This window comes from Molothrus aeneus, chromosome Z (assembly GCF_037042795.1).
Source record: "Molothrus aeneus isolate 106 chromosome Z, BPBGC_Maene_1.0, whole genome shotgun sequence".
Classification (NCBI taxonomy): Eukaryota; Metazoa; Chordata; class Aves; order Passeriformes; family Icteridae; genus Molothrus; species Molothrus aeneus.
In genome coordinates this window covers 34,345,511-34,359,144 of record NC_089680.1, presented here as the reverse complement: position 1 = coordinate 34,359,144, position 13,634 = coordinate 34,345,511, and the positions used below count along the sequence as shown (strand labels likewise).

Here is a 13,634-nt window from a genome sequence, read left to right as displayed (position 1 = left end):
TAATTTAAAGCAAGCTAGAGATTTCATGTGACAGAGAATTTGGGGATTCATTATCTAAAGGCATCACATAAAATATGCTCTAATAACAGAGATTTTTTTAATGGTATTCAGTTTTTATCTGGTGGCCTTACGTGTATTTCTCATTTGCTCTCAAGTGTTTCCAAATTTTGCTTTGCTTGGTGGAATTTGTAAAAGTTTTAGCAAATTGTAAAAAGGAGGCATATTTCTGTGGAGATTTCTGATCTCAAGGTGGATTGCAGCAAAACAAATGGCAACAGTCTCACATAAACGGGGGAGTAGATAATTTTGGTAAATATCATTTATTAAATTGTGTTCTATAGATGGCCTTCCTGATGACTTTATCAACAGTTTAGAGAAGACTGAGAAAGACAAGTATAAAGTTACCTTAAAGTATCCCCACTATTTTCCTGTTATGAAGAAGTGCTGCGTTTCAGAAACCAGGAGAAAAATGGAATCTGCCTTTAACTCAAGATGCAAAGAGGTATGTTGTGTACTGGCTGTTCTACAGTGCAGTGACAGAGTTGAAAAATCGAGCTAGACATTCAAATGTTTAGTTTGAGCTTTGCACATTGTAGAGTATTTTGAAATCAAAACTTACCAGCATGATCTTTAACAGTGCCTTGCTCCAATTTATTCTGATATCCTTCTGAGACCTTAGAAGTTGACAGTCTGCCTCTGTGTGCATATCTTAATGTTCAAGTGGTTCTGTTAAAAGAAGTGGGATCTTGATTTTCTGTGAAATTTCCCTACAGTGTTCTGCAGATGCTTATGGACACTTCCCTCACAGAAAAGGATGTCTGATTGTGACTTCTGTAGTCCTTTGAGATTTTTCAGAATAGAGAGGGGTTATTTAAGCACAGGTTTTAATTATAAATACAGATGGTCAAATGTGAAATCAACAGATTGCATATGTGCACAACTAGACAGGTACAAAATTTTAAAAGCCTTGAAAGGTAGAGGATATGTCATTCAGACAATTGTACCAACCATGCATTAGAGAGCAATAGCAGAGTTGAGATTTTGTGCTTGAAATACTTGGAAATGTGATGAGTACAAGATAAAATGGCATCAGGAACTGACCACTTTGCAAGTCAACATGCATAAAGAGATTTCTTGATAAAACTGTGTGACAATCTTTGAATCTAGTGTTTAATTTTTTTTCCTCCAACAAATCTCACTTTTCCAGAGCTGAAGGTTTACATATGTTTTCAGATTGTTGAGGATTCTTTAAGACATTTAAGTCAAGTTCTGGGGTTTTCTGTTTCAGATCTTTCTCTGACTACTGTTGTTAGAGTGGAAAAAGAGGAAAATTTGCAAACCAGCTTTGGATGTTGGCACAATAATTAGCAATCTGTCTTCATCACTAACAAGCAATTAAGCCTGCTGCCAGCAATTTCCTTATTGTCTTTCACATGTAAATGATTGATAAAGGAAATAAGCTCTTCACAACCTGAAAGAAAATGGTGTATATTTTGATCAAATAAAAAAGATAAGTTGTAATAATAAGGAGAGTAATGAATCAGGTCGACTAGGAAACCAGCTACCTGCAAACACCAAGAAGAAGTATTCCAAAAATCTTAGGTTATATTATATTTTAAATCTGAAAGTGTTTCATTTGAAATATTTTCTATTTCTTAGGATTACAGATATTATTGAGGTAATTGTTTGTTAACATGTGTTTTCTGATTTCATTTTACAAATTTGCCTACTTTCTTTTTTAGGAGAACACAAAAATTCTGCAGCAGTTGCTTCCACTAAGGGCAAAAGTAGCAGAGCTTCTTGGTTACAACACACATGCCAACTTTGTCCTGGAGGTAAACACTGCCAAGACCACAGATAATGTAGCAACCTTCTTAGGTTTGTTCACATTTATAAGCAATACTTGTATATTTAATGTAGTAATATGTCCCCTCAGCCAAGATGAATTTAAATACATAACTGGGTCACAGCACCCATGACATTTAGCCAGAAAAGGAACTCTGCTGCCTCTGTTCTGGCATATATATTTTTTAGATTATAGCTATACAAATGAAATTATTCCAAATCCGGAAGCACAAGGCAAATTGTGAGATTATTAAGGTTTAATCACTTGCTTATATTGGCTGTCACAAATTTTTTGTGACAGCCAGCATAAGCAAGTGATTAAACCTTTCTCTGCCCCAAAATGCAGTTACCCTAATTTAGAACCAGAGTAAAATGAGCAGCTTAAGCAATTTTATCAGTTCAAAAGGCTGCATCAGAACTGCATCTTTTCATTCCCAATTTTTTGTGAATCAGTAGCCTTGGTGTCTTTTTGGTGTATGACATGGTGCAACTTCCAGGAGCTGAATTAAAAAATTATATCTGGATTGAAGGATTAAATCTGGAATTCAAAAGCCCTCTAATGGAATTTGATCTGAAAATAGAGGTATCTTGAAAATTTTAAACACAGCTGTTTATGAATGAATTTAGAGTCCTCCTGTCGTTGTCAGTGCACTCTTGGATGTAGAGTTAACCTCTGCTCTCTGGTAGCTCCATTGAATATGTGTTCCTTTATTACTGTGTCCTAACACAACTTAGGAGTGTATATTGATGTATCATACAAGTAACCCCCCGAAGGAAATTAGCACAAAAATGAGGTATGTTTGCTGGTAGCAGGGTGTTTATGCTTCAGTAAAGAGGTTCAAATGCTCCTCTTTCTAAACCCATAATTCTGTTGCATTTCTCCTAAATGCTCAATTATCAGATCAGATCCATATTTGGCAATACCAGTTTTCAGTATACTTGACAATTAACAAATACTTTGTTTTGATTTTTTATTACATGTTAGGGGTTTTAAGTGTACTTGAAGTATTTTAGACTTTCTTTGTCCATTATATTATTGTAATACTGTGTTTTTTCATTTATTTTGAAGCTGACACACATAAGTTAGCATATCATGCGTCATGGTAATTCTCACAGAGGGAGAACATGCATCAAATTAATTGTCACTTTTTATTTGGTTCTTTTGATATATCCTCAGCTACCAGCATGACATTGTGTTTTGCTCTACTTTATTCCTATCTAATCATGTTTTAAATCAAGTGTTCATAAGCTGATCTTACATCTAGGAAGAAGAGCATTCTCTCCTATGACATATTCTGAATTTAGCACAGTACAAGCTGCAAACAGTATTTCAATCATGCAAATGCATTTAGTGTGTTACAGCCTTCCTAGAAACAGAAGTGGCAATTCCCAAATTTTACACTGTAGATATCAACAATGAACATTGCTTTCTTAATGAAGAAAAAAGTTTCTGATAAACCAGAAACATTTACAAGAGAATAAGTTCAGAATGTACTGTATGGAAGTGTCAGTAAGCTTAAATATTTTATATTAAATATGTCTGCTGCCAAGGAAAGTATATTGGAAATAATTTGAATCATAGACTTTAATATCCAGAAGCTTTGCTAGTGTAGAATCCAGACATCATATAGGCAAGAATTCTTGGGTCTCTTGGATCTTTTACAGAATTTTAGCTAGAAGTATTGAATTTTGTGTTGCACTTCCTTCCAGTAACTAACAAGAGTTCTAGTCTTTGGCTGTTGCTGAAGAAATGTATGAGGAATACTGAGATTACATGACATAAAATCAAAGCATTCAAACATAAGTATTTAGTGTTACTTTTCGTTTATGATGTCTTGGAAAAAGTCTAAATTCAACTAACCCTTCACACCACTCTTTGGCCTACATGGAATCTACTGTATCATTTATAGCATTTAGGACAAGAAAGCAGATGTTGCTTGTTGTTGGTGAATGAATGGGGAACACCCACTTCTGGAGTATGTGCTTGAAGTGTAGAGTGCATTTTATAGGAATAGATAAGGAACATGGAAGTTGACTCTAAGCCAATCTTTCTTTCAGATGATTTGAGTAAAAAGCTAAAGCCTTTGGCTGAGGAAGAAAGACAATTCATTCTAGAACTGAAGAAGGAGGAATGTAAAGAAAGAAACTTTGATTATGATGGAAGAATCAATGCATGGGATCTTCATTATTATATGAGCAAAACTGAAGAGCTGAAGTACTCCATAGATCAGGAAAAACTGAAGGAATACTTCCCAATTGAGGCTGTTACAGAAGGCTTACTGAATATTTACCAGAAGCTGCTGGGACTTGAATTTGAGCAAATAGAAAGTGCTCATGTTTGGCACGACAGTGTTACTCTTTATACAGTAAAGGATAAATCAACAGGAGAAATGCTAGGGCAGTTCTATTTGGATCTTTACCCCAGGTAATGACTTAGTGTTTTGCTTACATGTTTAAAATGGAATTTATCTTAATGGGTTGCTGCTTGTCTAATTAAAATTTAATGCATTTGGAAGTAAATATTTGTTCCACTGACAAGATTAATATCGTGTTTATTAAGTTGTCCTCTGGACTGTATTCAGATTTTTTTACACTTTTTTTTTTTAAGTACTTCCATATTTCTTCCATAAATTCATTTTTATGAAGCATTGCTACTTCATTCACATTTTTGGTAGTATTGCTCTCTAGTCAGTTGTCCATAATTTTTTGCATCTATGAACTTTTCTCCTTCCTAGCTTACTACTGGGTTTTAGTTTTCTAAACTGGAGGTAAAATTCCTGTTTACGTGTTACTGCAGTTTGTTGCTCAGATCAATTATATTTCTGTCTGCTAAGGTTCCTAGTTTCTCCTAGTTCCTCTTTACACTTTATGTGTATTTTCTACCCTATTGTCCAGATATCTGAATCAAATAGATCAATACCAAGAATAGGTTGGTGTTGAGCACACATTCAGATTTACTTCCATGTTGATCTCTGTAGCTCTCCAGCTGTCTTTGTAGCTATTTACAGTATCATCTGTGTTTTCTCAAAGATTAGGAGACTCAACTGGTTTGACAGGATTTATTCTGGGCTAGTCCTTTTTGGCTACTTGTCACTACTTTTTTTTTTTTTGCTTTGGTGTAGGGTTTTTTAGATTAGTATTTATCATGTGATAAATTTGCTGACATTCTTTTTAATGTAAGTTGATTTAATGTTTTCTGGCCTAAGAAAATTAGGCTACTCAATATATATAGTAGTAAATAAATTTTTCTTTTTAGGGTAACATACCTATCTCCTTCACCTGTTTGCCTGCTTCCACCTTTATGTATATCATGCGAATTGCTGAGGGAATGTGTCAATAAGACTCCTCTGACTTAATCTGAGTAGTTAACTGAATAGTTTAGGGCAAAATTTTCAAAATAATTTTTCTTTAAACTCTGGCATCACAGTGAAAGTGCTGTTTACTGTATTCTTTTACCTCCTATAATAAAAAAAATTGCATCAGTGAACAGAATCTAGTTCTTCCTGTTGCAGTAGCAGTTTAAAACACAACAGGCATCTGAAGTATATATACTTTCAGCTTTTCTGTTAAAAACAGGTTCTTTTAAATGCTGCTGGAAATCTTGAAATGTTGTGATTTCAGTATGAGAGTAGAAGGGGCTTTTTTCCTCTTATGCTCTTAAGTTATTGAGTCTTAGAAGTCATGAGAACATGTACATTTTTGTGTAAAACTTTGTGTAGAGAAACTGACTGATTGTCCCTGTTCTTGAACAGGCTTCACCATTTGGTGAGCAGGTTTGTGGTTTGAAGATATTATCTGATGTATTTTCTTACACAGAGAGGGAAAGTATGGGCATGCAGCCTGCTTTGGTCTACAACCCGGCTGTCTTCTCTCTGACGGCAGCAGATTGATGTCTGTAGCTGCTCTGGTCACCAACTTCACAAAGCCAGTGTCGGATCGACCATCATTGCTGCGACACGATGAAGTAAAGACTTACTTCCATGAATTTGGTCATGTAATGCATCAGATATGTGCACAGGTTAGTGATGTTTCTACCCCAGTGTAAGACTTATTTCTTTCTCAACTGTCTCAAAGCAAGGTATAGTTCTGTTTTGATGGTTTCTATTTTAGTAAAGCACATATGCAGAGTTCTGGTTATTTTTTTGAAAAAATAGAAATAGGTTGGTTTTAGTTTTAATATTTTTTTCAAACTGAAGCAATAAATACACCTTTTTACAAAAAACATTTTTGTAGGAACATGTACTTTTGCATCTGCATTATGCAGGAGTCCATTCATCACAGGTACAGGTACAGTGAAGATGTTAAGTCATGGCTTTGTTCAGATGGCCTTTTATTACTTCTAGTTTTGTAGATGTATGGCATTAGAAACCAAGTATTAGAAATAAAACAATGCTGCTATACCTAGGAATGAAAATAATTTCTGAAGCTAGTTGACCTGCAGCATTTTGGCATCTAGTACTGTTGAGATCTATCTCTCTTGACATCACAAGCATAAAACAGGTCTTGCCTAAGCTATTTTATTTTTTCCTATCTGACAGGTTAGGTTTATTGCAGTGACCAGAAATAACTGAAGGTAGTTTCAGATTTTCCATCAAGGTACCAATAAAGTTTTAAAATTTCTGTTTTCATTTTTACTTACATGTAAAATTGATACTGCCAAATGATAGATTTATTATTCACCTAGTGAAAATTTTATATTTCAGAAAGAGATGAGATTCAGTATTCACACACCAAAAAATTGACATAGTTAATTACAAAATCAGATTTTCTGTAGCATTTCTTTCATCTTCTGTATAAACAAATACAAAATAATAAAGTCAAGGAAAATTTACCTATATTAGATTTTAATTCTTGACCATGATCCTAGAGACTGGGACTGCAGAATAAAGAATAATGTCATCACAGAAATCCATATATTAAATCCAGAGTTAATAATTGCTTAGATATTTTTTAATAATCTTAAAGGTAGAAATATTATTTTATCAACCCTTTGATAGGTGTTTCTGATATCAAAAACTGAGGAATAAAACCTAGGCAATATAGAAGATGTTTATAAGTGTAACACATTTGGCATTGGTTTATAAACAGTACAAAACTGACAACATTTTGACTGCCAGTGAGGTTGTGCCTCAGTGTTTTGGAGTCCTTTCACGGCAGCCAAAGCCAACAATTCCAATGCGTATGTACTTGAGTTGCTCTAGAATTTCACACAGATCAGAGGCCTGCTTTTCATTTGTCTCTCACACTGCTCTGGTGTTTTCTGTGTGCCCAGCTGCCATGCTCATTTCTCCTCTATTGTATGTAAATAGCTATTTGCATATGTGCAAACTTGCTAGTCCTACAGAAGAACATCCTGTCCTCTGGAATTTGTGTGTACAAAGCACTGTCTTCTTTCATATGATGATTTGTTTAAGCATGTTAAGATTTTGCAGTTAAATGCTACGCAAGGAGGAGACTGGGAAGGATTTGTGAGCTGCTGGTAAAGGTCTGATTATGTAATATACTGGAAAACTGAGTTATGCTGTTGGAGAGTTGGATCGGGGCAGGGAGGGAATTTGTTGGTGTTCAGGGAGTGCTCTTGAAGTAACTTGTACCAAATGTCTTGATGTTTTTTGTTAGTGTAGGGCACTTGGGTATGGGTAAATGAAGATATCTGAAGGCCATTTGCTTTTTGCTCTAGCCACTTCTTTCATTATTTCTTCCCTGAAGCTGGTGTTTCCTAGCTTTTCTTCAGAGCTGCTATTCAGCAAGGACAGTAAAAAGGGCCAGCCTCCAACTATGAATTTGTGCAGCCTGCAAGAGTAGAGGAAAGTTTTACTCCTTTTGTGTTGTTCTTCAGAAGACATAAGAGGAAGACGCATGTATGTGACACAAATGTCAGTTCAAGGTTATGTCCTGTATTACACATATTTTTTTTGGTAACCCTGCAAGAAACTAAGTTTAAAAACCTATAATCCTGTAAGGCTCTATTTTCCAGCAGAGGATGGACTGTAAGAATATCAACAGCTCTTAGAGAGGACAACAGAGAATTCTTTTTCTTCTAGTGCTTAAAATGTTTTGTTAGTATGTTGATGAGAATGAAAATAAATAAAATTGGGCTGGCAAGAGGAGATAGACTTATTACAAGACAAGGGTGGGGTGATGATAGGAAGGCTCTGCAGAGGGATCTGGACAGGCTGGATCATGGCTGAGGCCAGTGGTGTGAGGTTCAACAAGGCCCAGTGCTGGGTCCTGCCCTGGGGTCACAACAACCCCAGGCAGCTCCACAGGCTGGGGCAGAGTGGCTGGAAAGGACCTGGGGGTGCTGGTGACAGCAGCTGAACATGAGCCAGGCTGTGCCCAGGTGGCCAAGAAGGCCAATGGCATCCTGGCCTGGATCAGCAATGCTGTGGCCAGCAGGGCCAGGGCAGGGATTGTCCCCCTGTGCTGGGCCCTGCTGAGGCCACACCTCCAGTGCTGGGTCCAGCTCTGGGCCCTCACTGCAGGGAAGGCGCTGAGGGGCTGGAGAGAGTCCAGAGAAGGGCAATGGAGCTGGGGCAGGGTCTGGGGCACAAGTGCTGTGAGGAGCAGCTGAGGGAGCTGGGGGTGTTTAGCCTGGAGAAAAGGAGACTCAGGGGGACCTTATTGCTTTTTACAACTGCCTGAAAAGAGTCTGTAGCCAGGTGGGGGCCAGCTTCTTCGCCCAGGCAATCAATGACAGGACAACAGGAAATGGCTCAAGTTGCACCTGGATAGGTTTAGATTGGATATTAGTAAAATTTTTTTTCTCTGAAAGAGTTGTAAATCTTTGAAATGGTTTGCCCAGGGAAATGGTGGATTGATTCAAAAAATGTGTGGATATGGTACTTGAGGACATAGGTTAACAGCCTAATGTTGAACAGGGTGGTGATGCTGGGTTGGTGGCTGTACTTGATAATCTTAAAAGTATTTTCCAACCTTTATGATGCTGTGATTCTATGAAATTAAATAATTTCTGAGTATTTGAACAACTGTCTTTCAGAGGTGACTTCTTAGATATATTTGGATTTAGAGTATATTTTAGTGAAGATTCTTAAATGTACAAACTTTTCTTCAAAATAGGTATTGGAGGAGCTTCTTAAACATGAAGTTATTGCTGATACTAAAATTAAAAAAAGTTCCGGTCTGTTTGGCTTTCAGAAGAAAGATTCTTTTATCAAAGTGTCAGATTTGAAAACTTTTCATGGATGAGGTTGCTACGATTTATTTATGTCAGTCTATCAATTACTGGCTAAAAAAGTTGTTCTGTATGTTAACCACATATATTACAAATGAGGACAAATAGGGCAAAGCTTAATAGAATAAGTTGGTTAAGTAAAGTCTGTGAGTCAATGTGGTAGACTGCAATACAAAAAACTTGCTAAAGTGCGTAGTTGGAGTTTATTATTTTACTTTGGAGTAATACAACAAAAATCTATAATAATTTAGAAATTACATCATTGTCACAGGACAGCATGAAAACATTTGTATTGCTGTCATAACCTTAAAGGTAAAAATCAATAATACTAAAAAAATTGGAGTACTGTTCTGTACCAGTAGATAATTCACTATATAACTACTGAGTACTTTACTCCTTGATAATAACCTTATGTCTGATTTTTTACCTCCTTTCTTTAAATTTCATTATTATTATTATTATTATTATTATTATTATTATGTTCAAACAATTCCTTTTCCTGTGATTTAAACTGAAATCTTGACATCTGAAATACTATATTCTGCTAAAAATCTCAGCTTCTATTTTAATTTAATTAAATGGCTTTTTTTTTCCTAGACTGATTTTGCAAGGTTTAGTGGAACTAATGTAGAAACAGACTTTGTGGAGGTACCTTCACAAATGTTTGAAAACTGGGTGTGGGAAAAAGAGCCACTACAACAGATGTCAAGACACTATAAAGATGCAACCCACGTTGGAGACACTCTCCTGGAGAAACTTGCTGCCTCTAGACTTGCTAATACAGGTATATCTGCATTTTCTCCCCAAAGTACATGTATAAAAGTATGAAATTGAAAAAGCTGACAAACATAAGAAGCCTATTAAATTTCTTCTGTGTTTACACTTACACTGCCTTTTTGTGCTTATTTGTGTGGGAACCCCACTAAAAAAGGCTACAATGACAGGTAGAATTCTTTACAGGAACAGCAGCAGCTCTGATTTTCCAGGCCAGCTCCAGAACTAAAGTATCCTTCCTATCCGTGTAAATTTTAACCTGTAAGCTTTTTTTGTTTAAAACTGGTGGTGTGTGTAGTAGGTGGAGGAGGGTAGTCTGGTGTAGTCAGGTGTGGCTTTTGTGGTTTTTTAATCTTAAATGTAGTCCAGAACAGGCACTGTGCAAGACATAGTATAGCTACATGTATTGTCTACATTTGATTTGCATGCAACACTTAACAGATATGAAAGTTACTTGCAAATTTGCTGAACAGACATAACATATCCCAGACAGCATTGTTGTAGACCTTATACATATCTCCAAACTGAGACTGTAATCACACGTCATTACCTATCATGTCATTATTATTCTGTCACTCTCACCTCTTTATTCTTGTAATCAGATCTTCCAATTTATGCTATCAATTCATCCTTAAGCTACTCCTGTTTATTTCGTACTGCTTTCCTATCCCGAACAAGAAGTCTTTGTCCTTGTGGCTTGCACAGACTCTAGCTGCATAAGCATTTTGTCTGAGTAAAGGGTCATATCTTGTAGTTTCTTAAAAACAGTTTAAATTAAAATTTGCTTTTAAAATATCTGCTTTATTTTATTTTTAATCTATGAGGAAAGTAATAATCAAAAGAGGGGGCTTAGCATGATAATTCCTTTTTTAAAACTATGGTTCCCAACTCTTTGTAAGTGGAGTAATTCAGATGGAAATTATATAACTCAAAAATTCGAATAATTCAGTATGCATGTTTAGGTCTTTGAAGGAGAGATGAAAATGAAACTCCACCTATTTTGATGCTGGTTAATTAAATGTTTTTACCCGATTAGGCCTTCTGACCCTCCGTCAGATTGTTTTGAGCAAAGTTGACCAGGCACTGCATACAAAGCTGTCTGTTGACCCAGCAGATGAATATGCTAAATTCTGTATGGAGATTCTAGGAATTCCTGCCACCCCAGGTATGTAAGTATGAAGCTTTTATACAGCATGCCCAAATGGTTCAATTTAACATGCCTTTCTTTCTCAGTAATGCTCAGCATACAAAAACCAGGACTGTTCATGGAATAATATACTTTATAAAGCTGAAATAATTATTTTTAAATTTAGGATGATCTTAGTGACCTCTTCTGAAGGAAGATTCTGAAGTTAAATATAAAACTTAGCGTTTTGCAGGATGTATTTTAGAGTGACATGATGTGATTTCCATTTTGGATGTTCTGTCACATCTGTATTGGATGTACAAGTAGCCTAAAATGGGAAATTGAGTTTCCTTTGTTATCAACAGACTATGTTCAATAATTTGAGGCATACTCAGACCCTTTATGCTAAAAGTTTCAAAGTAGTTGATATAAATTCCTTATTAATTTATTTTTGAAGTACTGTATGCATCAAAGAAATAACTGAATTTGATTTCAATAACTTGATGTTAATCTACTTTTCAAGGAACAAACATGCCAGCTACTTTTGGACATTTGGCAGGTGGTTATGATGGTCAATACTATGGATACCTGTGGAGTGAAGTTTTTTCCATGGATATCTTTTATAGCTGCTTTAAGCAAGAAGGAATAATGAATCCAAAGGTAGGTGATGAATACTTTTTGATAAACTCTTCTGTTGCACTTTGTCTCTGAAACCACATTTATTGCCATCACGACCCCTAAGTATAATATCTCAAGTACTACTACTGTACCTGTCGAGTTCAGATCAACAAAAAAAAGTGTAAAAGTAACTTTAGGAAAACCTTTTTAAAATTTCCAAGAGCACTTGAATTTTAATGCAATTCTTACATCACCATATATTTAATACTGTAGTACTTTTGAGATATTGTGTTGCCTTGTCTAATGCCTTCCTCTGATTGAAAAAAACATTCCTCCATTGCAAGAGCAGATGCATATTCATCTGCTGTGAAACCTGTATGATAGTGGTGCTCTGATTCTTTTAAATTTCCATTACATTCTGTGTACCTGAATTATATGGTCCTTTTATGTAGTTATTATTTAGAAAACTGAATTTATTTTGAGCTTTCTCTGTCACAATACAGAGTAATGTGAAAGTTGTTTCATCTTCACTTTAAATCCCAGGTTCATTTTGAAGTCCAAATCATTAACAGGTTCTAGATTTACTGGGTCTTTTTTCCCTAGAGTAATTCTCCAGCCTCTTCCGCCTCCAGCAGAGAAAAAGGGTAATTAGTGATGTGGTTAGTAGTCCTGCCAATTCTAGCGATGTTTTTCAGAGATTATAGTATTAGACTTGAGTGGAGGTGCTGCAGATGAGATAGGTGAGTTCTGCCATTTTGGGTTTCCTGATCTTCTTAACTGTGTTCTTGATTCAGCTGCCAGCACTAGTTCTTCCTTTTGATAGAAATACACAAGAGAGAAGTAAAGGAAAGAGTAGAAAATGCATGGCTGTCCTTTTTCTCCCCTGGAATTTGCCTTCTTTCCTCCCTGTACTTATCACAGCAACCAGAACTTCTAGAACTGTCCATCCCTCTAGAGGATGGAGACAGTAAACAAGATTAGATTTCGATCTGGACAAAGAGAGGAGTTGAAAGAGAATCATGCGGACGGGGTAAGACTGTGAAACTGAGGCAGTGGTTAGGCCAACAAAACCCAAAAGCGGTTTTATGAAGAAAAACAGCCAACTTCACAGTTTGAGAGAAGAAGTGACATAGGGTTTGGAGGTTAAGATTGACCTTGAAGGGATAGGGATTCATGACAGGTACATATGAGAATAAATATACCTGCTTATTCATTGGGAATATAGCCAGTCATAAATAAGAACAGTAGAGAAGAAGTGTAAAGTTAAATGAGTAAATAAAGTAAATTTTAATGGAATGTTGTTCATATCGATCTTAAAAATGGTATTTCAGGAGGGATCAGACTTGCTGGCTTTTATAACTGCTAGCATTTGGGAAAGATGGTTAAGGGTGCTGGTGCCAAACTTGTGGAACTTTGTGTCAGTTTTTTGTTCTGACATGTCCATATCCCTCCAGTGCCATTGCACTTTTATTCCATCAGTTTTACTCTCTAGTCTCAAAAGTCTGATTTAAGTGACTGTATAGTGAAAATCCTAAGCTATGGTTTGGCAAAATGGCTCTGTTACCTTTACTTCTCCTGACGGATGTCTTTTATTCTGATTTTTTGGTGAAAATTTTTGTTTCTTTGTCTGTATATGGGAGCCTTTGAAAATAAATTAATTACACTAAACATGACTATTTTTGTGGAACAGCTGAAAGACAGCTAGTGCCTCTTTTATTGTGAGGCCTGTTATCCAGGCTAAAAAATGAGGCAGAAAGATGATTATGTGTGTCACTTGCTCTCTGGCATATGTGCACACAAACACTTTGTGTGAATGCTGATATAACTTCACGGATAGCTGTGGAGATTTTTTTCTCTCCCTCTTCAATGTTATCTTTTCAAATTAGTTATCTTTTAACCCAAATAAGTGTGATAGCATCCCACAGGATGGGACAAACAATTTTTTATAAACAAATGCTAGATACCAGTATGTTTTTTGTACTTCATTATATCTAGATTTAGACTAGTCTTCTGAACAGCAGAAAAGGAAAATGGTTACAGTATTATGACTAGGCCTTATAGAACTTTGGCTTACTT

The 13,634-nt window shown here is 36.0% G+C and overlaps 1 protein-coding gene across 4 annotated transcripts in view; it reads left to right on the top strand.

The window, feature by feature from the left end:
* The window catches only part of NLN (neurolysin), a 36,312-nt gene that overhangs the window by 19,908 nt on the left and 2,770 nt on the right, over positions 1-13,634 (top strand). For all 4 annotated transcript variants that reach the window (XM_066569679.1, XM_066569677.1, XM_066569680.1 and 1 more), the window contains exons 6-12: positions 342-502; positions 1,743-1,878; positions 3,904-4,270; positions 5,662-5,863; positions 9,638-9,824; positions 10,851-10,979; positions 11,464-11,600. In XM_066569679.1, coding sequence (XP_066425776.1) covers positions 342-502; positions 1,743-1,878; positions 3,904-4,270; positions 5,662-5,863; positions 9,638-9,824; positions 10,851-10,979; positions 11,464-11,600 — 1,319 coding nt within the window. The remainder of the gene's footprint in view (positions 1-341; positions 503-1,742; positions 1,879-3,903; positions 4,271-5,661; positions 5,864-9,637; positions 9,825-10,850; positions 10,980-11,463; positions 11,601-13,634) is intronic.